The sequence below is a fragment of the Ochotona princeps genome, chromosome 5, assembly GCF_030435755.1.
Source record: "Ochotona princeps isolate mOchPri1 chromosome 5, mOchPri1.hap1, whole genome shotgun sequence".
NCBI classification, from domain to species: Eukaryota; Metazoa; Chordata; class Mammalia; order Lagomorpha; family Ochotonidae; genus Ochotona; species Ochotona princeps.
Genome location: NC_080836.1, coordinates 73,475,813 through 73,495,579, shown reverse-complemented (window position 1 = coordinate 73,495,579; position 19,767 = coordinate 73,475,813). Strand labels below are relative to the sequence as shown.

At 36.6% G+C, this 19,767-nt stretch overlaps 1 protein-coding gene across 2 annotated transcripts in view; it reads right to left on the bottom strand.

Annotated features, from left to right (window-relative positions):
• PLCL1 (phospholipase C like 1 (inactive)) overlaps nucleotides 1-19,767 on the bottom strand; it is a 314,972-nt gene that overhangs the window by 61,565 nt on the left and 233,640 nt on the right. Inside the window, exons 2-3 of one of the 2 annotated variants that reach the window (XR_009245483.1) lie at nucleotides 15,421-17,895; nucleotides 13,088-13,208 (exon numbers count right to left, since the gene is read on the bottom strand). Coding sequence is in view for 1 of the 2 variants with exons in the window: in XM_004576950.4 (XP_004577007.2) it covers nucleotides 13,088-13,291; nucleotides 15,421-17,895 (2,679 nt within the window). In the remaining variant the exon portion in view is untranslated. Of the gene's footprint in view, nucleotides 1-13,087; nucleotides 13,292-15,420; nucleotides 17,896-19,767 lie in introns of both variants that reach the window. The other variant, XM_004576950.4, reaches the window with a different exon arrangement.

Here is a 19,767-nt window from a genome sequence, read left to right as displayed (position 1 = left end):
ATGGCTGGCTTAAAGTAAATCTACAGTTTACTAAACCTGGTATATGCAGAAGATCGCATACAGACACAGATACACAAACACACAATACACACACACACACACACACATCAGCAAACTAAAATAAAAATAATCTCCTTTAATGGTCAAGTGCTTTAAGTATTCAAATGAAACACAAAACAGTCACTGAAAAACTAAACAGATAAAATGGCCATTTGATCATTTGTTTTTAAGCAATCAATAACATCAAGAGAGTTAATCCTCAGTGAAACAGAAACAAATAATACTTACAATCCTCCTGCAAGTCTGCTGCCTTCATTGTATCCAAAGAATTCTCTATCCTAGTACAAATGTGGTGTGGCACATCTAAATTTGGATGACAATATGCAGAAAAGAAGTCACCCAGAGCAGGCCAAAGGGCATTTGCACCCTCACTCAAGATAGTGACAGGATCCATTTTTGTGAGTTGCTTTCTGCATAAAAGGATCAGTTCACCTCTTATTTGTTCCACTTGTTCTGTTTTCCAAATGTCTTAATATATCTTAAACAATTATGAGAAATCACTGTCCAGCTTTCATTACAATTAAGTTCATTCACAGAATGGCCAGATAACTAACTTCCATGAACCTTCTCCAGAATTCTCAGTCCAACTTGACTACCTTACTGCCTTTAATTAAGAGTGCTAATAAGAACTTGAGGAATCAAAAATGCAAAGCTGGGGCCCAGTACAGTGGTGCAGTAAGCTAATGCTCTACCATAGCTCCCACATCCAATACAGGCATGGTTTCCAGTCCTGGCTGTTCTTCCAATACAGCTCCCTGCTTAAGAACTGGGAAAGCAGCAAAAGATGGCTCAAGTCCTTGGGCCCCTGCATCCACGTGGGAGGCCCAGAAGAAACTCCTGGCTTTGGATCAGCTCAGCTCTAGCCTTTGCAGCCATTTGGAGAGTAAACAAGAAATTAGAGGATCCTCTCACTTTCTCTCTCTCCCTCTCTCTGTCTTTCTCTCTCTTTCTCTCTCTCTCTCTCTCTCTCTGTGCGTGTGTATGTGTCTTTGTCTTTCTCTGTCTCTCCTCTCTATAAATCTGTCTTTGCAATTAAAAAAAAATCTTTTAAAAAATGCAAAATTACCTTAAGGATATATATGTATGCAATACTTCATAAAGAAGCCATTCAGATAATGATAATTTCTCCTTCATGTTAGAAGACAGTGTTATTCCCACAAGTGAAAGAAGTTTCAACATACTAAGTTACACAACATTTTGTTTTAAAATAATCTATTGTGCTTTTGCACACATCAGCAGGAAAGGGAACGGTTTAGAAATAATTCTCATTTGCTGGTTCCTATCCAAATTCTCACAAATTCTCACAACACCTCATGTCGGATCAGGGCAGGAGCCAGGTACCAGGAATAAAACACAGGTCTCTCATGTTGGAGGCAGCAATATACTCAATTACTCGAGGCATCACTACTGCCTCCCAGCTTCTGTACTGGCAGGAAGTGGGAACTAGCAGCTGGAGCCAGACGTCAAATCCAGAAATTCTAATGTGGGACAGAGATGCTTTCATGAATAGGATAAACTGTCTGCTCCCCAACATACTTTTTGAAATATCAACTGATATAAATTTCCACACAAATAGTACAGTAAAGGTATGCTTCACTTACCTATTTGATTTAAATTGATTTCAATGAGCAAAACTACATTGGGGAACTGTACATATATGCAGAGAGCTTTATCCTATTGTGAGGTTGAATATATTAGTGGTAACACTGATGTAATACCATGTCTTTAATCCATTTAATATGCATGGATGAACTGTGATATTTGCTAGTGTACTGGTTCCATTGAGAATATGATCAGACATTAACAGAGTTTTGCTGGATTTATGTCATGTTAGCACATCAACAGATCTCCAAATTGCACCTCAATTGGCTAAGCAAAAGATTAAATCACCATTGACTCATGTTCTTTGGACTGCTTTGATGTCCTTTTGCCATGTAAAAAATCTGCTGTGCTTGTCATATTAAAGTTTTAACTCTTCAGTTACTGTTAAAGATTTCAGCACAGAAACACCTTTAATGAACACTTTAGGTGTGTTTTTACAGTTTTAATCCCCTAAAACTACTCTACCTCTGGATGATATATGAAGGAACTTCAAAAATCCATGAAAAAGTAGAAAACTAAAAATGCTTTTTGGGGGTGCTAAAAGAATCTTTGCAACCGGCAAATAGTTTGCTCATAATATTTTTTCATGAATTTCTTCAAAACCTATCATATCCAAACATTAACCACTCAAACATTTTCATGTGAATTTGAAGCATATAAAAGGATCAACTGTATTATGCAAATATTTCTTGACTGTGCATGAAATCTTACATGAGAAAATTAGAGAAAACGCACATGACATTTATCCAAATTATTTGGGAATAAAAATCTTTTGAATGCTGGGTGACAGAAGGGGTGGGTGAGTATACCACACAGGATTATTAAAGGACCAACAGTGGGTGAGTATACCACACAGGATTATTAAAGGACCAACAGAACACACAGCCATCATACTCCGGTTCAGAACATACAATATTATCTGGTAAATTCTGGACACTGTGTGTCACTATTCTTCCCTTTATAGGTACCCTCCCATCAGGATTATCCACTCACTAAAGACAGAGGTAGGTTTTTTGGCTTGTTTGTTTTATTTTTTAATCTCATTTCATCCCTGTCCAGTGTTTTACACATAGTAGGTGTTCAAAACATATTGTTTTCAATTCACAAAAGCCTAAAGATACACAGGAAAAAATAACCCAAATGAGAACACGTAATTTTATAAATGGCAGATCCACCTGTTTGCATCATGTGTCTCTTGAGACATTGAGTTGTCATACTTTACAGTATGGCTGATCATTTGGTGTTTATCCCCATTTATTCACCCCTGAATTACACTATCCTACCAAAGTTCTTTAAATATGATATATAATCAACATGCATTAAATAAAATAGGTAAATAAATATTTTCTTAATAAGATCATTTTTTCAAGAAGTTAAGAAAACTGCCAGAACTTAGATGGATAGAGAAGTCTGGGGCAGCATACCAAGTGGTATGGAATGGGAACCAAAAGAAGATGAAAATGATGATAGTAAATAAATCAGTTTGACTGAAAGACAGGGATCAAGAGAAGAGAAAAGAAAACTAAATTTGGCAAAGAGGGTATTGCTAGTGAGTGAAGATTCTGGCAATCATTTTACAAAGTGTTTGTAAACCAGAACATCACATTATATATTTCACATATATGTAATTATATATTTGTCCATTAAACCTCAGTAAATCTGTTTGCAACTTAAAAACAGAATTTGGGGATAACTGTTTCAGCTGTTGAATTGAACAGAAGTAGAGATGAGATGTAGGATTTTTCAGCCTCTTAAAAAATTCCAGTGAGAGAACAGAGTCTGGATGAGAACCTTGGTCTTATCAACGTAGGAATACTTAGGAAAAATTCTGTGAGGGGAATGAAAATAGATCTCACCAAGTATTGAAGGCAGTAAGTAAATTAAGTAAGTAAAATGACCTCATTGGAGAGAGTATACAACAATTTGGAGGAATTTCTGACCATTTTCATGACCTTTTACAATGGTCAGAAAAGAGTGAGTAAAAGATGAACTCAGTTTTTGACCTTTTAAAACTTGTTTCTCACAGACACTCAAGTGATATCCTTTAATCAAACATGGAAACATGACTAGAGTAAAATGTTAGGATGACAGCAAAAGATGGATTTTCAAAATAATGCTATCATAGCATGCATAAAAATACTGAAAAGATGAAAAGTCAAAGCTTTTCAAGTAAAGGAATTGTGATTGTATGCTGCTGGAAAAAAAAATGTTCTCCAGTGAAACCACTTAAAAATTGCCTTACATGATAATTAGCATACACAATCCAAATAGTATAAATTCCTAGTCCTGAATGAAGCCTCACTAGGTCACATAAATTGCAGAAACCTGGGCTCCACTGTCTCTATCACACTGTCTCTATCACTGTGGCTTGCACAGAGAAGGACCTAATAAATATTTACTAATTAAATAGCTTCATTTCTGTCTCTAACATTAGCCAACTCTCTCAGTGCCAGTTTTCATTTTTCCACAATCCTAAAATTAATCTTAAATGGAAAAAGTACATCATATTACTTTTATTTGTAAAATATAATTGTATAACATTAACAGTCCTAAATGGCAGTGGCTCCACAAACAGATTTTATTTTTCAGTGGGTTATTTTCCTAGAGAATGGCAATTCAGAGTGGGAAAGTAATTCTTGCTCTGTCTTCTGATTCACACTAAGTTCCAAAGACACTGTCTGAGAATTTTCCTGATGACCACAAAATCACCAAAATGGCACTGGGCCAATCATTCTAATGTCATCAGCTATGGTCCTTGTGCCTCACCTGTGAAAAAGGCAGCAATTCTATCTCCAACTTTTAGGACCTTCTCTACCTGTCTAAGTTATTGATTGATAATATTCCCAGTTGCCTCTGGTCCCATTTTTGAGGCTGTCATTTCCAACCTCTTGGAATGACACATGTTTGATAAGGATAGTGACCTCTGCTTCAGTTGCTCTGAACATCAGATAAGCAATTACATCATGTCCAGAGTACATGACTGCACTGTAGACAAGGTTAATCTCTAGCAAATTAGTGATTCCTTGAGAAACCATATCCTCTTTTATACAAACTTGAGGATGATCTCTACCTTCTTCCAGTTAAAGGCATGTTTGTAGACCAGGAACTGTTAATTTATTCAAAGACACTAATGAATTACTAATAACTCAAGGTATTATTACTTGAAGAGATGGTCTTACATTTCAAAAGGATAAAAAGTCTTAACTCTAAGGAATTAGTTGTAATTTTGAAGTTTAAAGTATGAGTGAGCAAACAAAAATATGTTTTCTGTCACATATTAAGTGTGGGGAGTGTGCACTCTCAGTCTTCTAAAAGTGTCCCATAAAAATCACATCATTTTACTCCCATTCACATTTGGATTTTGATATTCAGACATCAAAAACAGTTGCTAACAATTATAATTGCAATATTGCTATTAAAATGACTTTTAAGATGCAAACACATGAACAGTATGCTTCTGAATGAATAGTGGGTCACTGAAGAAATCAAAAGGGAAATACAAAATAATTCTGAAAATGAAAGAAAACGATAACACAACATATAAAAACTTATGACATACAGCAAAAGCAATGTTAACAGAGAATCTTGTAGCATTAATGGCTACACCAAGGAATTAAAAAGGAATCAAATAAGTGATCTGACAATGCAGCTCAACAATCTAGAAAAACAAGGACAAAACACACCAAAAATTTTTAGAAAGAAAAAATAATCCAGCAACACTAGAAAAATCTTTCACCTGGATGAAGTGGACTTATCCTGGACATGCAGGGATACTTCAACATAAACAAGTCAATAAGTATGATATTATCACATAGTGAATTAAAAAAATAATAACCAAATGACTATCTCAATAGATGCAGAGAAAACATTTGATAAAATGCAATATCCTGTCATAATAAAAAGCCTTAAATAAACTGGTTATAAAAAGAACATTTTGAACATAATCAAGGCAGTATATGACATGCCCACAGCCAACATCATATTGAATGGGGGCACAGTTGGAAGCATTTCTACTAACATCCAGAACCACACAAAGATATCTACTCTATCATTGTTATTCAATATAGTTCTTGAAGTTTTAGCAAAAATAGACAAACGGGATCACCTCAAGCTAAGAAGCTTCTGCATTGCAATGGAAACACTCAACAAAGTGAAGAAGTAAATGACAGAATGGAAGAACATATTTGCGAACTATGAACTGCTAAAACACTAACCTCCAGAATCTATAAATAACCCAATAAGCTCAACAACAGCAAAACAAACAACCAAGCTAAAAAATGAACAAAGGATATGAGCAAGTATTTTTCAAAGATGAAATTCAAATGACCAATAGTTAAAGAAAAAAAAAAGCTCTGAATCACCAGCCCTTGAAGAGATATATTATAAAGTCACAGTGAGTTATCACCTCTCTCCAGTTAGAATGGCTATTATACAGAAATCAGAAATAAAATAAATAAAAAGATATTGAGATGAATGGGGGTAGGGGGAAGGTATCCCAATAACTGTTGGTGGGAATGTAAATTACTACAATTCCAATGGAAGACATGATGATTCCTCAGAAATCTGAAAATAGATCTACCATATGACCCAGCCATCCCACTCCTGGGAATTTAGCCAAAAGAAATAAAATCAGCACATTAAGGAGTTATCTGTACCTCCACGTCAGCAGCAGCTCATTTCACAATAACTAAGCTATGGAATCAACAGATTCCATCAACTTATGACTAGAGAGAGAAACTGCATTTATAATGATAATAAGGTGGAAGAAGGGGTAGTTGGACCATGTGCAGAAGGTTGGAAGTGTAACTGCTTCTAAATCTGTATTGTGAACACATGAAATTTACTCATATAAACAAAGTAATAAGTGAATAATATTAAGTTTTAAAAACTCATAGGAATAAATATTTACAAAAATAAGCGAGCAAATGTTTGTTAATAAATAGTAGACATCTCAGGTCATCAGTGGGTGGAATTTGTATAGATGAACTCAGAATCAGTGTATGATAGAATATTCCATTTTGTTTCCCTTAATAGGTAACATAATAAGATGCACTCAAATTGGATTTCAGTAAATGTGAGCTACTCAACTGCCTTATTGGTTTCTTTTGATAATTAAATAAACTGAACATTTCTAAATGCACAAAAAAAGATTTGAAATTGCTTTTAAAAAAATTCTAATGGCAGAGCAGCAGACAAGAGGGGGAGAGAGAAAGAAAGGGAACTCTTCCATCCCAATAGCCATGACAGCCAGGTCTAGACTAGGATAAATACAAGATTCAGACTCCATCCTGGTCTTCCACAGTGGTGGAAAGGGCCCAAGTACTTGGGTTTCATCCTGTTCCCCTCCTAGGAACATTAGCAGGAAGTTGGACTGGAAGTGAAGTTGCTGGCACTCCAATATTAGATGAGGCACCAAAAAAAGCAACTAATCACAAAAAGCAGGGAAAAGATAGGAATCAATAGGATCAAAGATGAAAAAGAAAATATAAAAACAGATACCTCAAACATACAGAGAATAATCAGGACTTAATATAAGCAATTATATACAACTTATCAGAAGACCTAAAAGAAATTGATAGATTTTTGAAAGCATACAGTCTACCAAAATTGAATCATGAGGCAATTAATAATTAAAATAGACCTATAACCAAGTAGAGGATGAATCAGTAACTAAATGCCTTCCACAAAGAAAAGCCCAGGACTGCTGAATTCTACCAAATGTTTCAAGAACTGACCCAATCCTCCACAAGCTCTTCCAAACAACAGAAAGAGAGGCAATCTTCCAAGCTCTTTCTATGAAGCCAAAATCACCTTACCCCCAAAGCCAGATAGAAACACAACAGAGAAAGAGAACTACAGACCAATATCCCTTATTAACATAGACACAAAATCCTGAACAAAATACTAGCCAATAGAATCCACCAATACATTAGACAGACCATTCACCTGGATTAGGTGGGATTTATCCCTAGCATACAGGGGATGGTTTAATAATAGCAAATCCATAAATGTGATACATCATGTCAACAAAATGAAAAATAAAAACCATATGATCATCTCAATAGATGCAGAGAAGGCATTCGATAAAATCCAACACCACATCATGCTAAAAACCCTCAGACAGACATAGAAGGAACATTAACAACACAATCAAAAATCCAATGCCAGCTTTATACTAAATGTATAAAGACTGGAAGCTTATCCACAAAGATCTGAAACTAGACAAGGATATCCACTTTCACCACTGCTATTCAGCATAGTAGAAGAAATCCCCACTATTAGTAGTAGGCAAGGAAAAGCAATGATATTCCAGACCTCAAGACATACTACAGGTCAGTGGTCATCAAAACAATCTGGTAATGAAAAAGAAACAGATAAAAAGATCAAAGGAACAGAAAGGAAACCCCCAAATTGAGCATACACGTGTACAGCCAACTAATCTTTGACAACAGAACTGAAAATAACCCAGGAAAAAGTTTGCTCTCTTCAGCAAACGCTGGGACAACTGGATGTCAGCTTGCAGAAGTAAGAAATGACCCTGAACTTCTCAAATCTTCAGATGAGAAAGTGACTTACAGCCTTATATTTATAGCAGCACAATCTACAATAGTGAGGACAGGAAAACAACCCAGAGGCATGATGAAAGAGGAATGGATAAAGAAACTGTGGTACGTCTATTCCATAGAATAAGACTCAGCCATTAAAAAGTGAAATTCTGCCGTTTGTAACAAATGGTCCCAAGTGAGGACATTACTCTCAGTGAAATAAACTAACCCCAAAAGGACAAATATCCTATGTTCTCTCTGATATAAGGCTGTATACGAGTAAAATACAAAACAAATACAAGGGGCCCGGCAGCGTGGCCTAGCGGCTAAAGTCCTCGCCTTGAACGCACCGGGATCCTATATGGGCGCCGGTTCTAATCCCGGCAGCTCCACTTCCCATCCAGCTCCCTGCTTGTGGCCTGGGAAAGCAGTTGAGGATGGCCCAAAGCTTTGGGACACTGCACCCATGTGGGAGACCCTGAAGAGGTTCCAGGTTCCCGGCTTTGGATCGGCACGCACCAGCCGTTGCGGCTCACTTGGGGAGTGAATCATCGGACGGAAGATCTTCCTCCCTGTCTTTCCTCCTCTCTGTATATCTGACTTTGTAATAAAATCAATAAATCTTTTAAAAAACAAATACATAGGTAAACATGTGCTACACACACACACACACACACATATATATATATATATATATACATTCTTACAGATTAATTGTATAATGGAGATTAGCATACCAGGAAGTGAAGATGCAATGCAGTTTGCGCTTCTACTCCCAAATCAAAGGACGACTCCCAGTGAAACAGTTAAACATACCTTTCACAATACCATACTGAACTATATACGATCACCCATACTTAGTGTCATGATACACTTAAAGAGCAGAATGCTGGACTTGTGACTGTTGCTGAAGGACTATCCTGTTATAAAAATATTGGGTAAAATGGTGTGGGGGGGAGAGTAGCATAGTGTGGGAGGAAGGAAAAGTGGATGGGGCAATACCTATATCTACAGAATCATATCATGGAAAATAATAACAATAAAAATACCAAAAAGGGATAAAGGAAACATAATAGGGCCATTAATAAAGTAAGGACAGTGGTAGGGAAGCTTTCCTGAGCAAATGATATGAGAACTAAGAAGAAAGAAATCAGAAGCAACTATCTATTACAGGGAGATTATTCAAGGCATATGCAATGGCCCAAGAGGGGAACAAACTTTATCTATCAGAAAAGACAAACAGACAAAAATGGTGTGTCTGGCAGTGATCCACAGCCAATGCCACTGTGGGTGCAGGTGAGGTTGGTGAAGCTGGGGTGTCAGGGCTGGAGGGGAAATGAGCAAATGAGGTACCTGGGCAGGGCAAGCTCACTAATAGCCCCATTAAGCCAGGTTAAAATACTTCAGGGGGCAGTCACTGAGAGATCTTAAGCAAGAAAGTGACACTTTAAAATGATCATTCTAAATAGCATCATAATAAATTCCCTTTAAAATAAACGTGACTACACTAATAAACATGAGCAGAGAACACTGAAGATGCCAACCAATGCAACACAAATTCCAGATACTAAAAATGCTATTGTTTAATTTCAAGGCCAATATCATCATTATATGTGCCTCTGCCTTCTCACCGTACTACAGAAATAAAGACACAATAGACTACTGAGTTAACTGTTTAGTGTAAGACTATTTACACTTGATTCCCTATGAAAAAGAATAACAATTCTATAGAGAACTGTAAATTGAGATTTCGTGGCACAACAGTTTAAGCCCTGCCTGCAATGATGGCATCTCATATGAGCACTCCAATTTGAGTCCCAGCACTCCACTTCTAATCATGCTATTTCGTTGCTAAGATGCTTGGAAGAGCACTGGAAGTGGATGGAGATCCATGCTCCTGGCTTCAGCCCCAGCCATTCCGCCATTTAGAGAGCAAACCGGAGGACGGAAGATCTCTCTACATCAATCTCTCTTTCTCCAACTCTTACTTTCAAATAAATGGAATAAAATATTTTTAAAAATTGTGGGCCCAGTGCAATGGCTCAGTAGCTAAATCCTCGCCTTGCATGCCCAGGATCCCATATGGGCACCGGTTTGTGTCCAGGCTCCATGCTCCTCCACTTCCCATCCAGCTCCCTGCTTGTGGCCTGGGAAAGCAGTAGAGGACGGGCCATATCCCTGGGACCCTGCACCTGTGTGGGAGACCTGGAAGAAGCTCCCTGCTCCAGGGCTCAGATTGGCTCAGCCTTGTTCATTGCAGCCACCTGGGGAGTAAACCAGAGCATGGAAGATCTTTCTCTCTATATTTCCATCTCTTTGTAAATCTGCCTTTCCAATACAAATAAATATTTTTAAAGGATTTTTGTCTAATTTGGAATTTGGTAAGCCATGCTCTCTCTGTAATCACAAGCTGTTTTAAAAATACAGATGACAAACAGGCTGATATTCAGATTTGTCTTCAGCAGAAAACTGAACAAATATCATCAGATGCTTGGGGATACCAAATGGAAATTGCCCAACCACAATCCAGGTGCGTTTCTGATTATTACAGGTCCAGCTCCTGGGAGCTGGCTCCCGTCTCACTGAATGATTTTTATTTCTTAACTTACAAGGGCAAAGGAAGAATAAGTGATTTCGGCTGTCTGTTTCTATGGCAACTAATACCTTAATTTCACCTCTTATATGGCAATTATACTATTCACTGCATAGCTTTCAACCCTCACTTATGATGAAAAAGATTGATTTCATGAAAAATGAGATACAGGTAATAACTGAACTTTTTCCTCAGCAGCCATGAAGAACAGCTTGTGACAGTGTGATCATCCATAAGCAGAATGCACTTGGGGTGGGGTCTTATTTATTTATTTATTTGTAGAATATTTATCCTGAATGTTTTCTTCCAGCTTTTTCTAATGAAAAATATTATTGTCTTCTTTTTAATACTTATTTTTATTATAAAATTGATTTATTAGAAAGAATTATAAGAATTATAAAGAATTGACAAAAATGGTTTTTCTAATATAGAAATATTCAATATTAATAATCTGCTAGCATGTTAGATCTATGTGCATATAATATTTAAATCCTATTGTGTATATTTTTGTAATGAGATTTTTCACAAAATATAAGAAGTCATTTACTTCATTAAATAATTCCTCTGAGACATGATTTAGTAACTTCTGCAGAGTTATATTTCTACTTAGTCCTTAATGTTGAAATGATTATATGTAAACTTTATGTACATTTCTATTGGCTTAGAATAGATACAACGAAATAAAATATATGGACAAAATCAGTAAGATAATTTAGATAAAATTTAAGATAAATTACAAATTTTTCATCCAGAAATTTTTTTCAGTGTAATTTCCCACTGGAGATAGATGAATGGCAGTATCCATCTCTTTAAATTTTTGATTGATTATACTATTTTTTTAAAGACTGGCAGAAATATCTTACTATACTTTTTAATTTCTGGTAATTAACAGCTTAAAACATTCAATATATTTTTGCATTTTCCTAGTGGATTTTTTGGAGGAGGAGAGAGAACACAGACACAGTTAGGTTTATGCATGTTCATTCCTGCAGCAAACTGTTTCTTGTCCTCTGTTATGTATTCTCCCATCTCTTACTACCAGAAGAGATCCATGCCATAGCAGAGAAATGTTCTTAATGAAAGAGTACATGTCCTTCTTCTCCCCTTCATCATTTCTGAAGAGTAGATCTGTAGGACCAGCTGCCATTTTAGAGCAGAAAGAGAAATGCCACATTCTAGAAAAGGTAAAACCAAAAACTAGAAATAGCTGAGCTCCTAAGAACTCTTCAGTAGTATCATTTTGGATGGTTGCCAATCTCCAGAGTTTTATGTGAAAGAGTAACGCTCTGCATATTTAACCCACAATTAGGTTGTATTTTGTTGTTATATGTAGTCAAACTTAATCTTGATTGGCACAAATTGTTTTCACTACCTTTTTTTCTCTTCTGGATTTTCAAGAGATCATCCAATTTTAAATATACTTGTGTTTATGTCTTGGCACATGTGATTCAAATTTCCCTCAGGCTATCATTTGCTCCACAACTTTGTTTACAGAAATTAAGGGATGGCAGTGTGGCTCAGGATATTAAGCTACTGCTTGAAATGGCAGCATTCCATGTAGAGGCGTGGACTTAAATTTCAGTTTCTCCCCTTCTACTCCAGCCTTCTGTTAATATACTTTGGAATGCAATGGTTAATGAACTAAGATGACGCAAATACTTGATTAATGATCCAAAATAATCCAAGTAGTTGGGTCCCTGCCTGTCTCATGAGAGACCACATGGCCCATCTGGGGAGTTGAGCCAGGGGATACTGTCTCAAGCTTCCTTTCTCTCTCTCTCTCTCTCTCTCTTTCTCTCTCTTTCATTCTCTTTGTATCACACTTATTTTCAAACAAATGAATCATTTCAAACCTATTATATATTTTGGAAAACCAGATAGCAGTATTATCTTTGAAATCAGATTCAGAGAAATCTTGTCCGCATGATCATATGGCAGCACAGAATCCACATTCCTTGTGGTATACAATTAAAACCATCACATTACAGGCTACACTTATTCAGATGATGAACAGATAATTACTTATGAGGATTCATTCAATTACTCATGGTTTGTTGAAGCAGATATTTTCCGCTTGTAATCTGTGGCTCTCTGGGTTCAAGGTGTTTCCTTGGAAGTCTCTCCTAGGTCCTAGCAGAAGCTGAGTGTGCCAGGCTATGCTAGCAAGCTTTCTTCCACATTTCAAAGGCTGTCATGCTGTTGTTCATTGGCACTCCCCAATGGGCCCCTGCCATTAGTGATCTCACAAATGCACACAGAAAAGCAATCTCAAGCTCCAATTTCTTACCAGATCATAGGCAGCGAGCATCTTTTTCTGCACCTCCGGAATTGCACCCAGAGGCTCCAGGTAGGGAAAGCCATCTTTCATCACAAGGCAAACTGAAGGGGTACTGTCGCCGGTAATGAGCCTAGAGGACAGGGTTAACAGGCACTGCTTCAGACTGGCAATTGGAGGGAGTCCACACAGCTCCTTAATAGACACTATCGCATTCTACGAGGAAGAAAACACAGAATCACATTTCTGAATACAGGACACAACACCCAGGGCACTCCTGGGTTTACATAAAAGTATGACTCTAAGTTTCCATCAAAAGTATTCCCTTAAAGACATTTATAATTCAAACCAAACCGGGTGACAACCAACTATAACCAAGATATGCATAGAGATAATGCAGTGAGCTAATTTTACATTATGTACACTTCATAGTCCTCAATTTTCAACAGTTCCCACAAATATGCCGTGAAAGCCAGAGAGCACAGAGTGCTTCCAACAGCAAAGCACAGGAATGCTCACATTAACTAGTGCTGACTGGTCATGAATATCTGACTTGGTTTGTATCACGATGACCAGTGGCTGTGTATTGAAGAGCACCCTTTTTGGGGTTTTCCCCTCAAGATAGTGGGCTGACATTTGGTTCACTACTACCAACACTGCTCCTTTGAGATTCCATCAGAAATGTACCTGACAAATATAGAAATACATACCCGAAACCCATTTCACTTACAGCTGCATTTATTCATAGTAGAGTCTCTGTTAAAAATAGTCACTTTAAACAGGATTAATGGCTATATTACATTTCATTAACAGTGAATAGTACCTAATCTATTATGTCTCTCACGAATTTAGTTGCAATAATATTAGTTTTTCTACTCATTATGTTCCAAATAATCCTAAATTCAAAAGATTCAGCATTAAAGTAAGCTATTAGTGCTAGCAAGCAAAACCTAATCTATTCAAAACACTCCTTTAGCTGTATTTCAAGTAATAATATAAAAGATGTAGTGATATAGTTCCAGAATTAAATATAATATTTCTAATTTATAAGTATAATAAATAATCTGTAACTAATTATGTCAGAAGATTCTGATATTTGGAGTTCATTTTTAAGATGGAGACCAAAGTAAGGACCTCAAGTTAAATCCTTACAATCTAAATGATATACGTACAATTGTATGCCATTTTAGCTCTTTATATTTGAGTTTGAGCCTATCCCAGAATGTCTCCATGAAACTGGATAAAAAATAAAATTTTCACCAAGTTATAAGTTTGCACTTTGGCATCAGTGAATGAAAATAGGTTATGATATTACACAATCATGAATTTAAAGCCTAAAATTTCTGTTCACTAATTGTAATATTTGAAAAGTTACTTAGCTATATATTCTACCAAGACAGGTATTTCTGGTAATACTATTATACAAATGTTAGCTAGAAGAATGGAATTAATGTCTTGGATGATATTTACTTTGCAAATTACAGATACTTAGTAACTATTTGGCATGATTGCCTGTAAGATCACTAGCCTAAAATAAATATCCTAGGTAGTTTTAAAAAAACGTTTGCAACTATCCTTGATTACAAGCATTTACAAAACAAGGAGTTTCTACATTTTTAGGTTGTGCAACTTCTACACTCATTTATTTAATCCTCACAAAAATTCTAAAATTCAAATATTATTTTTCTTACCTTTTGCAGAGAAAACTGGTGATCACAGACCTGAAAAAATCTGTTCAAGACCACATAGGGAAAGATTCAATCCAGAATCCATGCTCTTTGAACTAAACCATATTTCTAAGAAAAGGCTGATTTTCAACAAATGATTGGTTTTGATTGTACTTATGAGGAATCAGTTATTATCATTATTATATATTTAAACAGCTCAAAAAATCTAACAGGCAATACATTGGCTGCAAGTGTCTTTACATTCTCTTCCAAGACCATATCTGCATACATTTTATCTTACACCTAGAGTGTATGCTTGTACACAAGCATATATGTGCACATATGTAACATATAAATATACTTTTATTTTTGTTTGCATCATCTCCTATGCATGTTCCTATATGTCAATGCAGTTATGTACTAAGGATACTTGATGCACCCTACAGTGTTTTGCTGCACTGATACTTAGTTTAGGCCAATCTGACATAGCATTTGCAAATAGAAACAAATCACTTCTGCTTATCACAGACAATCCTACACTTAGTTGAGGGGTATATAGGTTTACATACACCACCTTCCTAACCATTTTTTATAAATCTTATCATTACTAAAACACAATGCTCTTGGAAAAAGTGGGGTAGGAATTAGTATGGACAGAACATGGAAGATTTATCCTACCTGCATATTTTCTCTCATGTCTATAGCTTCTCTTAGGGGATGAACTGCTATTTTAAAGACGTCATCTATGGTTTTAAGACCGACATTCCTGAGCATGGTATATTCTCGGACTTTCTTCCCCATCCTTACTGAAAGACTGCGCTTCTGTGCCTTTCCACCTCCACTGCGATTAGTTATTGCTATGTGGACGAAAAGGGTTACATGTTCCATGATGTCACCCACAAAAGAGCGCAGGGGAACGTGACGATATCCTGGCTGCAAACATTCAAATGGTATTGTATATTGCCCAATGAACTCATCCCCAATGTAGTCATCATCCAAAACAACAAAACGAATCATGGCCAGCTCAGGCAGGTTTACTTGGAACTCAAACGTCTCATCAAAAATAGGATTATCACTGTTTTGTTGTACAGTTTTAGTTCTTTGTTCTGAACAGTCTGCTGGAATTCCATGTATCTCAATACAAACATAGGGATCTATGACATCCCCTTTGGCACAAGCTCCCTTAGGCTTTGGGAAATTTTGGCCACTGATGATCTTGATATGGAGAGCTAGAGGAGACACCCCAGGTACAATACCCTTTGTGTTTGCACTAAAGTAAGAAACTTCATCCCGCATGATAGATGGCCTCAGAACATAACCACAGCCTCCATTTTGAAGAAACCAGCCAGTGTGAAGGTCCATCATTGGCCCCGGAGTCTGAAAATTCATTGCCACAATCTGACAGCCACAGTTCCAAAAGTCTTGTGGATTCAAGTTACTGGAGTCAATCCTCATGGCGCTTGGATAGACTCTTGATAAGAATTTTTTATTATAATTTACAAAATCCTCTGGGTATTCATTTGCAATGCGGCTGGCCTCCGTTTCACTAAAGGAACAGATTTCCCAATAGTTTTGACTTTTCATAGACAGTTCAAAATCCCTGTACTGAACAGATTTACAAATGGATACCAAATCAGAGAGCTCCCTACAGAGCCAGACTTGTTTCTGTTCACCATTGTAATCTACCGACATCCTGCGAGACATCTCAGCTTCTTCATCCTCATCTGTTACTTCTCCCTCTAACACATCTGAATCTGAAGGCAATTTCTTTCCTTTCACAATGATCATTCGCTTTAATTTTTCTGGTGATGGGAGGTAGGATTCTGAGAGCAAAGGTGCTTCACTGTACAATTTATCACCAAAGACTTTTTTCATCTGTTGAGCCATTACCTTCTGCTGTGAAAGGGAACAGTGATTCCCCAGGCAAAGAATAAGTGGGTATTCAGAAGCAACAAAGGCAAATTTATTTATCACTTCTATGACACTTCGGAAAGAAAGATGTGCTGCCATGTTATTTCGGTTACAAAGGATTGGTTCATTCTCTGAGCCATCACTAACATCAAGTTCAATGCTTCGACAGCCCATTTTCAAGGCTCTGACGTACCCATTAATATCAGCTGGTCCCCTGAACTGGTCCTCTATTAGATAAGTGTTATGAGAAGCATTGATATAGTAATGAGATAATGGCTGGGTCATATCTTGGGAAACTTTCTTTTGCTCGGGATCAAAAATGTCACATTCTGGTGACAACAAATACTGAGTAAAGCCATCAATTGCAAGAAACCCTTTCTGACGTCCCTCTTCAGAAAGCTCATATCGCCTAATGATGTCTAAGCACATATCCTCAGTAATATGGCTGACTCCTTGCTCAGCTTCTAGAAAGAGCATAAGATCATTGGCATCCAAATATTCTTTATTCTTAGATATCTGCACAAGTAAGAAGTACACTTCTGGCCTGGTACAAAGTTCACAAAAAGCTTCACAAAATTCCTCTTCTGTCACTCGGGTGGTTAGTTTTTCTTTGCTCTTCTGGATCTCTTTAAATTTTAACCTGATCTTGGATTCCTTCAGGGTAGGGTTGAGCTGTTTTATTAACTCTACAGAAGTGTCTTCCAACATAATACCATTCCCATCAACATCTGCTGCTTCAAACACTGTTTTCAACCACATGAACCTTGGTGTGTTCTGGTTATCCTCCATAAAATCAAGGGGTTGTTTACTCCGAGAAACCAGGTACCGCAACCCAGACACCCAAATATTTGCTACATCTGCTGAATTGGCAACTAGGTCCAGAGACTCATAGTTTTCCCCATGGAGTACAGAAAAGGCACAATCCTCACAAATCTGGTCAGCAAGGCCATTGTTTCGGAATGTTTCCGTGTTCTTCCCCAATCTAATCTCTTTTATAGCAGAAATATCAAGCTTGGCTTTCTCCATATCTTTCTTAGAAGGTTCCCAGCGAAGAGCTTGGAGGTCTGTGTCCAGAGTGAAAAACCGGTTGTAGATGCGAGAATTTGGCCGGACTTTCTTCAGTTCACAGCCAGCTTGCATGAAGCTGATGCAGTCATTGGCACTGCTGATTTTCTTTTCTGATGGCATGCTGCTGAAAGACACAGTTTTCTTTCTTCCACCACATTTTTGGTTTGCAGGATCCTGTGAAATAATTTGAAAAGTATAAATTGACTGTAACACAGGCAAGTAGAGTAATACTCTAAGAATTTCTCAAAATTCATTCAACTATTTTTTCCTTTTACTAGTTCAGGAGAGAAAGTTTAAGACAATTGATATTAAGTTCAGGAAAAAAAAGAATGCTTTAAATCAAATTTCCATGCGTCCTTTAAAATCAAATCAAATATTGGGTTGATTTTAAACCTCTGCTATTTGTTCAGTGAAGAAGTTAAGCTTAAAATTTCAACCAACAGGTCATTAAAATTCATCTGTTCACATAGTGTATCTCAAGCAGGTTAATTATCTATAGTGACTGCTTCCTTCTTGAATGTATCTGAGTCTTAACTACTGTCTTTTGTAAAATACAGGTCCAATCCTCTGAAAACTCATAACTATAACGTGACCAATTTTTATCTTATTTGAACTACCCAAAATGGCTGTTTCCTTGAATTCATTTATATTAAACACCTGGTTAATGTCATTTAAAAATGGATACTTCTTTGTTTTTTTATTTTTATGATATCGTTCCAAAGTCACAGGGATTATTCCTTCACATCCCCCCATTCAACCCACCACTATTTTCTCTCACAATAGCATAGTCCTTCAACAACAGTAACAAATCCAATATTCTGTTATTTAAGCGTATCATGGCTAAAAACGGACCTTTGTTAATACTTTTCTTTGTTCAATGTAATAATGCGTTGATCCTATCATTCATAAATTATCGCAGGAACAAGAAGTATCTAAATTCACATTGTTGGAGTGCATTTTATGAGAACACAAAAAAGATTGCAATGTCACATACCAAGGGTATTGTACTAGGGGCAAAAATAGCTAGTCTCAAATTAATTATGATTATCCCACTCATTAGATATATGATCTAGGGTAAGACACTTCACCTCTCTGAATATTAATTTCAGTTTTTCAACTAGGAATTAGTAGCTTTTATATTAAGAGGTTATTTCAAAGGATTCACGGAATCAAACTAAATGATAAATTTATCTTGGTACAAAAATTTTTAAATCCATGCATAATATTTTATTATACATGTTTGGCACCTTTAGGCACCACCTATAAGATCATTTGTGAGCAGGATATCAGGAACTAATCAAGAAGCTAATTTATTCCTGATATCTGAATATTGAAGACAAATCTTCATTGACAAATTTTAAATATTTTAAAACAAACACATGAAATATTGAAAAGTATAAAACTCAAGTTGTCTAAGTCATCTTCTTCACTAGCATTCTTTCAAACTTGTGAGGATCCTTGCTCTGGGACATTGTTTAATTGGTCTTGCCTGTGTGACTCTGCATATACTGTAATTTGGAAAGGCAGGATGATTTATCACTCAATTGACTAAAACCCAGCCTGTGAACAGGATACAAAGTCTGCTTTAGTTATGGAATGTTGGTGAGATGATTCATTGAGGCAACTATATATCAGATCTTCAAGTGACAAAGATACAAATTACCCAATTTAGATTACAGAGTATTGCTTCTTGGTGCCCTGGCATTTAACGATTTACCTCCTGCTACTCCAGAGAGTTGTTATTTTTAAATTTCCCATACTGGTCAATTTCCTCATCCCTAAGTGAAAGAACAAAGATAAATCTTTAGCTGTTTCATGCAAATTCCCTCCTAGAACACATTTAAATTTGTCATAACCCACATGCTCAGAAATGTCAGAAGTCTGTGTGTATTTTCCACAGCATCAGGCACCCACTTGCTGACACTGTTGAGCCAAGGTCAATCCAGCCATTAAAATAAGCAAGGAAAGTATGAATTGTGATGGTAAATCAGACTATGACTAAAATTTTCAGGCTAACCATTTGACTTGCTTAATAAGCTGAGAACT